Genomic DNA, 9,557 nt, shown 5'->3' on the forward strand with positions numbered 1-9,557 from the left:
AGGCGTCGGACTGCAACAGTGCCCGGTGAACAATTTGGTGTTTGTTTATGTAACTCTCTCGTGTTTGATCTGTTATAAAGCCTGTGTTATTGAATCATTCTGTAGATGCATGCTTAGCGTTTGTATTATGTGAACCTCTCGTCTGTTGTACTTCAAGTGCTATTGTGTATTCCTTTGTATCGTCTCCTGCTGTGCATAAATTGTGGTTTTGTTTGTTACCTCTGACTCCGATCCTTACTCTGGTTTGAACCGGCGACCGCTGGGCACCAAACGACCACCCCCCTTCTGTCACTACAAGGTAGTTGTATTCCGGCTGAGCTTGCCACGCAAGTCGAGGGCATCTCCTTTGCGACCGGAACAGCTACCCCCACTCACTCTAAGGGTGTCTGGGAGTGTGCGCACCGTTAAGGGCGCATCGTTAATAATACCCCGTAATTATTAACGGGTGACACCCTGGCAGCTGTTAAGACTGCGACGAGGTGATACTTGAACGTCAAGGTGAGCAAATGCTTTTGTTATAAGGAGCTTGTCTAACTGGCTTTTGTCTGATGCCTCTATTAGTGGGTCACCAGATCCTAGTTTTCTGGCTTCATAGTTTGTCCCAATGATGGCCTTCAGCGAGTTGGCAATCAGAAAAACGGATAGCTCGTTTACATGTTTAGACTGTTATAGAGCGCAGGACAGGAAACTTTGGAAGTTCTAAGTTGGTGCCATGATCAGCTGCATAATTTTGGTGCAACTCCTTCTCGGAGGTCGATCAGGTTTTTTTTATGGTGGTTTTTCCATGCAGAATGAATAGTCTAAGGGATCATAGTATATGTCGCCTCTGGTCCACAATTATATGCAGAGGAAGGTACAGGAGCCTGGTAGACAGGCAACGAGCCCATCGGCCGAGACTTGACCACGGCCTCGACCACCGTTCATTGTTTCTTCCCTCCATCTCTCAACCTTCGCTACAGTACGGTAGACAGCTTCGGTTTGGGGGCTCAGGGCCCGTGGTGGCGCAAGCACCAACACCTCGTTACACCAGGTGCCCCTGCAAGGAATTATGTGTAACTTGATGCGTTTTCTACCAGAGTTGAATGTTTCAAGAAATGTCACTTTCATAGCGTTATTGTTCCCACTATCCTCTTTTCATTCACTAATCTAAACAATTGGGTAGCTTTTATATTCCGCGCTCTTGATAAATTAATTACTGAATGCTGTGTATCCTTTCCCTACTGCCTTTGAGCACACTGCCTGTTGTTTGTACTTTTGTGCTATCCTGTCAGAGCCTGAAAAAGGCTTACAGTATTTTGAAATACCTATGGGGCTAAAACGTGCAGGCTAACCAAGAGAGTTCTACTTAAGTTGAGGACAACCCAGAGGGCTATGGAACGAAAAATGGTAGGGGTACCATTAAGAGATAGAAATCGTGCAGAGTGGGTCAGAGAAATAACTGAAGTTACCGACATTCTAGCGGAAATTAGGAAGAAGAAATGGACATTGGCAGGACATGTAGTGCCAAGAGAGGATAACCGATGGTCGCTGAGGGTAACAAACTGGATTCCAAGGGAAGGAAAGCGTAGCAGGGGCGGCAGAAAGTTAGGTGGGCGGATGAGATCAAGAAGTTCGCAGGGGTCAAGTGGATGCAGCTAGCACAGAACCGGGTTAAGTGGAGAAATATGGGAGAGGCCTTCACCCTGCAGTGGGTATAATCAGGCTGATGATGATGATGATGATGATTTTGAAATAAATAAATAAATATATTGGCAGCTAAGCAACCATAGTTCTGCATAAAGAAACTAAAACAATTCCTATAAAGGAAGGTGTTAAGCAAGGAGACACGATCTCCCCAGTACTATTCACAGCTTGCTTAGAGGAAGTATTCAGAGACTTGGAATAGCAGCAGTTAGGGATAAGGGTAGATGGAGAATACCTCAGTAATCTGCGATTTGCTGATGACATTGCCTTGCTAAGTAACTCTGGGGATGAACTACAGAACATTATTGATGACCGAGACAGATGAGGTAGGAAGGTAGGCTTGAAAATCAATATACAGAAGACTAGGGTAATGTGCAACAGCCTCTGGAAAGAACAGCAGTTTACTTTAGATAGCGAAGCACTGGAAGTAGTAGGCAATTTTGTATACTTAGGACAGTTAGTAACCGCAGATCCAAACCATGGAAGGGAAAGAGCAAGGAGAACAACATTGGGATGGAGCGCGTTTGTCAAGCACTCGCAGATTATGACTAGCAGCTTACCGGTACCGCTCAAGAGGAAAGTATACAATAGTTGCATCTTACCTGTACTCACCTATGGGGCTGAAACGTGGGGGCTAACGAGGAGGGTTCTAATTAAGTACAGGACAACGCAGAGGGCTATGGAACGAAACATGGTAGCGGAAACATTAAGAGATAGAAAGCGTGCAGAGTGGATCAGAGAAAGAACTCAAGTTACTGACATTCTAGTGGAAATCAAGAAGAGGAAATGGGTACGGACAGGACATGTGCGAAGAAGGGATAACCGACGGCCGCTATGGTAACATATTGAATTCCAAGGGAAGGAAAGTTAGGTGGGCGTATACGTTTAATACGATGGCAGGGGTCAAGTGGATGGAGCTAGCACAGGACCGGATTAATTGGAGGATATATGGGAGAGGCATTTCGCCTTTTAGTGGGTATAGTCATGATGATGATGATGATGATTATGATGCGGATCATATATATTTATATTACGTTATTGTTAATGTACATAATATTAGTATACATTCTTCTGGCATCAGCGTCACATCCTTCAGAGCAGAAAACGCTAGCTGTCCAAACTATTAAAAATAGATCGGCAGATGGTCCAAAAAGCAGGCCCATCAACCAAAGGTATCACGGCATCATGCTCAATGTGCAGTTGATCCAGGGCCAGCGGGTTTAAGGTGTATGAGGTTAGCTTGACAGGGAATAACCATTGGTTAATAACTGCGACCCCTGTAAATAGAGGTTCCTCTTTAGATGAGGTACTTCTATGATGAGGTACCGACGAAGGCGTGACCTACCACGCCTTCTTGGTTGCATCCGATTAATGTCCCCCTTTCGTTTATTGCTGCGTACATCTGATTTCAGTCACTTTCTCTAGAGTTTTTTCACACTTACTGCGTTACCGAGGACATCCCCAATCATCTGCATATTTTACTCATGTCGCTCCGCTTAAGCATATTTGTCACCTAAATCACTTTGCTTCGTATGCAGCATTCAGACTACCGTGCATAAACATTTTTTGATAACATTCTATTCGAGAGCCTGCTAATATTGCATGTAACTGTAACCTGCCTGCACGCATGACCCCTATCGCTGCAGCGCCACTAGGAGCAACGTGATATGTATTGACAGCCATCCTGTGTCACTGCGAAAGAACATCAGCTTTCGCGTACGTCTCGCACAACGGACAAGAGATAAGGTGACGAAGTTTGATTTTCCGCCGGTCGAGGGGAAACAAGCATGTTGCCTGCGATTGCCTTTCGGAAAAGTGCGCTACTCGGCCATGTGGGCGAGTGGGCAGCCACTGTCGCTCGCAACATAACCATACACCACCGATGTAAATAAAAAAGTAACCTTGGACTGCTTATGGTAGGAACCGACTGTCAGCAGATAAAAGCGTGGGAATGGGCACATCAGCAAGTTCGATCACACGTGCATCGCAAATAGTCGATGCATTTCTTCGTTCCCACGCGCCCGCTCATTAAAGCACACACGGAAGAATGCATGCTCCGACACTCAAGACTCTCTCATAAGACGTCCTCCACGCTACGAAGGGGACGTAGGCTTCGCTGGTAAACAATGGCGTCGTCGACGGCAGAACAAAACGGGAGCCAGGTCAAAAAGGGCACACGCCAACACTCACCGCTTCCATGGCTAGATGCAAACGGAAAGCCTCGGATGTGCACTCGCTGAAACTTGTGCGCGGTTAGTCGCCTGCGAGAGCTGCAAGATCCTACTGACGATACTCGAGCAGCGTTTTTATTCCTCCACTGAAGCGGGGCGGGAACGCTCGTCAATCTGTCGAGAGCCCGCCTATCTTGAGCGCGGGAGGAGCCCTTATCGCGGGGGCATTGTTGTATTCATTGGTGGCGGGTCGGCCTCCACAATCGCGGAAAGCGTGCGAGTGACTAGATGGCTTCGCGCTGCGGGGTATTATGAAATGTTGTCTCGGAAGATAGTGCTTGTCAGCGTGCCTCATGGAGGAAGGACAGCAGTGCGCCTTCACATCTGCGAGGCTACAAGTGCTGTACATCGTGCTGCTGAGACCGCAGATAAACCATACCGGTGTTATGGAAGTAGTACTTGGCGGTAACAAATTTTTGTAAAAGCAGAATTAGCTGTTCTCATAAGAAAATTATCATTTACGATGTTCAGGTCGTTTTTGCACATTCCACTTGTGCACTTCTGTAGCACCATGTGATGCCGGCCCGCGCAACAAGCTCAGTTAATCCGTGCGACATCTAAAAATAGTTGGACATTCCTTAGAACGTCCAAAGAAGATCTTTAATTAAAACCTAAAATTTTAAATATTACGTCCAAGGAATATTTCTGAGTCTTACTTAACGACGCACACAAATTTAAGAAATGTCCCAGTTTTTCAAGAAAAATAAGGAAATAGCAAGGTTAGATGCATTGATTATTTTTGGGGGCGGAGGGCGTCCTTAGCCATTGCGGTTTATGTACGGGGTTCCATCGTCAAAGAAACATGATGTCAAGGACATTTTTCAAGCGTATAGGCACTGAAAACGAACTACCAGCTTGAGGCATGCTTGAGTTTAACGGAAATCGGAGGATACACGGCGGTAGAGGGAATTGGACATCGAACCTTCCTCCTGTGTGACAGTACACAAAGATTTAGGTAACTGCTAAAGTGCAGGTCGACGATTGCCGGAATCAGTAATCCCAGAAGCACGGCACTGATAAACAATCATGATCAGTTATGATTGCACAGGAGGACGATAGTGCCGCGAAACCTTCAAAACAGTATTTGTTGTTTTTTAACAGCCGCCGGCATACAGGCTTATCACTCTGATACTGGACCGCGTATCAGTTCCGTAATCTTTGTTTGTTAATGCTCGATGCCGCGAGTCACCCCTTTATCAGTTTTGTTGTAGCACAAGATGCACCGAGATCTGTCTCGAAGGTTCCGGCCACTCGGGTGTCTTTCCACAATGTTCCAGCCCGTGCTGGTAGCTGCTTGCGACGTTATCTAGATTCTTCTGTGCAGCCTTTAAATTGAGCGTTGCCGAGTGTGACGGGCATTCTTTGTTCGACGATCGACGAGCACGTTTGTTTCTATCGCCGCCGCCGAGTTGCTTAGTTCTTTTGCGGGCGCAAGTCAGCCCAAATAAAGAGTTTCTTTAGTGCAATCATCGACCCTTCATTTGTGTCGTCGACCTCGTCACCACTACGTGACATCTGGTTGAGGTGCTGCCTTTGATCCTTCAAGCGAAGACCCAAGCCGTGTTCCTGTCGCCCTGGAAGACCAGCCTACAGGTCACCGAGCCAGCTGCCGACTTCAAAGCCTACAACCCGAACACGGTCTGCTGCCTGACCCCATTCGATCTCGGAAGGCATCGACGCTGACAATGGCCCAGCCTACAGCACCGGTTGTTTTCGTCCAACCCCGTGAGCCCCCCTGCTTCCATGGACGACCGGATGAAGATGCGGGAGACTGGATGGACCTTTTCGACCGTGTGGCCGAATTCAACGGTTGGAACGACGCTGCGAAACTCAGGCAGGTCTACTTTGTTCTTCAAGGACATGCCCGAATTTGGTTTGAAAATCACGAGACTTCTTTCAAGGATTGGGAGACATTCAAAGCACAGTTCCTGACGGCCTTTACAAGTTCTGTCCGAAAAGAAAGAGCTCAGGCCCTCCTCCAATCAAGAATTCAACTACCAAACGAGCCCGTCCTGGTCTACGTAGAGGAGATGAAACGCCTGTTTCGCCGCGCCGAACCTAACATGACCGAAGGTGAGAGAGTGAAATTCCTAATGCGAGGAGTTAAAGAGTCGCTTTTTGCGGGGCTTGTCCGGAACCCGCCGAAAACTGTGGAAGAATTTGAAAGTGAAGCATCGACCATCGAGAAGACGTTGGACACCCGGATGCGCCACTTCGAGCGACCACTTCTACCAGACTACTCATGCCACTACCCCAGCGCATCTGCAAGCGGAGAGAACCTTCGGGACATAATCCGGGAGATCGTGCGAGAGGAGCTCAGCAGAATGCAGCCATCATCGCAACAACCCCAGGTGGCGACGCTCGCGGACGTCGTCCGTGAAGAAGTCCAGCAGGCGCTGGGCGTTCCTGAAGCGACGGCTGCGACTGTTCCAGCACAAGAGGCAACAGCGATGAACTACGCTGGTGCATTACGTCGCCCTCCGCCCCGACGTGATGACTTTCCGAGCCCTCGCCGCTACCGTCCTGCTCCTGAAAACCGCCCCTTGGCCCCCGCCCGCCAAGCCTACGAACGACCCCCAAGCCCCATGAAGTGCGACGCCTGGAGGACTGCAAACAACCGGCCATTATGCTTCCACTGCGGTGAGGCCGGCCACATTCTGCGACACTGCCCGTACCGACGAATCGGTCTGCGCGGATTTGCAGTCGACGCTCCACGACCACGCCCAGGTGAACGACCACAAGAAATTGACAACTATCTGCGTAGCGGTGAGATTGCGCCACCAAGCCGTCGGTTCAGATCTCCATCGCCGTACAGGGCTCGCTTTGCGTCGCCAGGCCGTACTTATGATGAGAGTATGCGCGGAAGGTCCCCAAGCCCGCGCAGGGGAAACTGAACAGAGCAACCTTTGGAGGTGAGGTTGCTCAACGGCGAAAAGACGAACATCCTCCGCCGCCGACGACTGCTAACGACGACGCAGCCATTTCACCGCCGCTCCACACGACGTGATCGACGACATCACGACCATACTGCAAGCAGACAACGCCGCCCAGCGCAGTAACTACGGTATGCCCCGGCCATGACCTGAAGAAACGACGGAGCCGAGATCGGACACTAAGGCCCACGTGCAATGCGAGGACGCGAACAAGTGACCTTGAAGTTGATATCGACGGTCGCAGAGTCACTGCCCTAGTAGACACCGGAGCTGACTATTCAGTTATTAGTGGACCGTTAGCCTCTCAGCTCAGAAAAGTTATCACCGCTTGGGATGGCCCGCTGATTCGCACCGCAGGTGGCAACCTGATTACTCCATCGGGACGATGCACTGCAAGAATAACCGTAAATGGGCGTACTTACCCCACCTGCTTTGTGGTCTTGCAGCAGTGCTCCCGCGACGTGATTTTAGGCATGGACTTCCTAAATGAACATAGAGCTATCATCGACCTGCGATCCAAGCTCATCAAGCTCTCTGCAGACAAAGCCATTCCTGCTACGACGACGTCGACGCAACAAATCCCTCTAAACGTCCTCGATGAAGACTTGACCGTCCCGCCCCGATCAAGCATCGCAGTCTGCGTAGGCAGCGCAAACATCGAAACCGCTGAAGGCATCGTCGAAGGAAATATCCAATTGCTCTTAGAACGAGGTGTCGGCATCGCAAGAGGCATCACGAAATTCCGGAGAGGTCAAGCTCAGGTTCTGGTAACAAACTTCACCGAAGAATACCGGCATCTCAACAAGGGCACGACGATCGCTTTTCTCGACGAATTACCAGACCTCAAAGATGTATTCGCCCTCCACGACCAAACGCTGGAAGACGCAACGGACCTATTCCGTCAGCCCACATTTGACATCAACCCGGCATTGACCCACAACAAGAAAGACCAGATTCTCAGTCTGCTTCGAAGCTACGGGGAGTGCTTCTCATCGTCATCGAAGGTACGACAAACACCACTGGCCAAACACCGCATAATAACGGACGAACACGCCCGACCTCTGCGCCAAAGCCCTTATCGAGTATCGCCGCGAGAACGCCAGGCCATTCGCGATCAAGTTAAGGAAATGCTGCGTGATGACGTAATCCAGCCATCGAACAGCCCCTGGGCGGCACCAGTCGTTTTGGTCAAGAAGAAATACAGCACACTTCGCTTCTGCGTTGATTACCGCCGCTTGAATAGCATAACGAAGAAGGATGTCTACCCGCTTCCCCGCATCGACGACACTCTCGACCGGCTCTGCAATGCAAGGTACTTCTCATCGATGGACCTGAAGAGCGGATATTGGCAAATTGAGGTCGACGAAAGAGATCGCGAGAAGACCGCATTCATCACACCGGACGGCCTTTATGAGTTCAAGGTGATGCCATTTGGCCTCTGCTCTGCACCAGCCACGTTTCAACGAGTAATGGACACAGTCCTGGCAGGCTTGAAGTGGCAAATTTGTTTGGTATATCTGGACGACGTTGTTGTCTTCTCGTCAAACTTTGAAGATCACCTGAAACGACTACAGACTGTGCTGGAAGCCATCAAGTCATCGGGGCTAACGCTAAAAGCAGAGAAGTGTCACTTCGCCTACGAAGAACTCCGATTCCTAGGTCACATCGTTAGCAAAGACGGTATTCGCCCAGACACGGAGAAAACAGCTGCAATCGCACAATTCCCACCGCCTGCCGACAAGAAAGCTGTGCGCCGATTCCTTGGGCTGTGCGCTTATTATCGACGATTTGTCAGAAACTTTTCGCGGATCGCCGAACCGTTGACGCAGCTTACAAAGGCTGACGTACCTTTTAAATGGGAAGCGCCGCAAGGAGAAGCGTTCGACGAACTTAAGCGCCGCCTGCAATGCCCTCCTGTACTTGGCCACTTTGATGAAAACGCCGAGACCGAAATTCACACCGACGCGAGCAGTGTGGGCCTAGGAGCCATTCTCGTCCAGAAGACTGCCAGACAGGAAAAAGTAATCGCCTACGCTAGCAGGTCTCTCACAAAAGCCGAAGTCAATTACTCGACGACCGAGAAGGAGTGCTTTGCGATCATCTGGGCTACTTCTAAGTTTCGTCCATACCTATACGGCCGACCATTCAAGGTGGTAAGCGACCATCACGCGCTCTGCTGGCTGGCTAATTTGAAAGATCCTTCCGGCCGCCTTGCCAGATGGAGCCTACGACTTCAAGAATTTGACATGACTGTAGTCTATAAGTCGGGCCGGAAGCATTCCGACGCAGACTGCTTATCCCGCGCTCCCGTCGATGCTCCCCCGAAGGACGATGACGACGACGCCTTTTTGGGACCGGTAAGCGCCAGCAGTTTCGCAGAACAACAGCGATCAGACCCTGAGCTGAAAGCGCTAGCCGATTACTTGGAAGGAAAGACCGCTACCCCTCCTGGTGTGTTTAGGCGACATTTATCATCCTTCACGCTAAACAATGGCCTCCTCGTGAAGAAGAACTTCGCGCCCAACAAGACCGCGCAGCTTCTCGTAGTGCCTAAAACCCTTCGGCAAGAAATTCTGCAGGCGTTGCACGATGAGCCCACAGCAGGCCACCTCGGATTTGCGCGCACGTTGCGTCGAATTCAGGAGAAGTATTACTGGCCGCGACTGCCTGCCGAAGTTGCCCACTACGTGAAGACGTGTCGTGAGTGCCA

At 50.0% G+C, this 9,557-nt stretch overlaps 1 protein-coding gene across 2 annotated transcripts in view; it reads right to left on the bottom strand.

The window, feature by feature from the left end:
* LOC146187569 (uncharacterized) overlaps window positions 1-4,013 on the bottom strand; it is a 378,746-nt gene extending 374,733 nt beyond the window's left edge. For both annotated transcript variants that reach the window (XM_084605785.1, XM_084605786.1), the window contains exon 1: window positions 3,874-4,013. In XM_084605785.1, the coding sequence (XP_084461911.1) occupies window positions 3,874-3,882 (9 nt within the window). In that variant the 5' untranslated portion in view covers window positions 3,883-4,013. The remainder of the gene's footprint in view (window positions 1-3,873) is intronic.
* Between the last annotated feature and the right edge of the window lie 5,544 nt (window positions 4,014-9,557).

Source organism: Amblyomma maculatum, chromosome 6 (assembly GCF_055883805.1).
Source record: "Amblyomma maculatum isolate TAMU_Amacu chromosome 6, ASM5588380v1, whole genome shotgun sequence".
Classification (NCBI taxonomy): Eukaryota; Metazoa; Arthropoda; class Arachnida; order Ixodida; family Ixodidae; genus Amblyomma; species Amblyomma maculatum.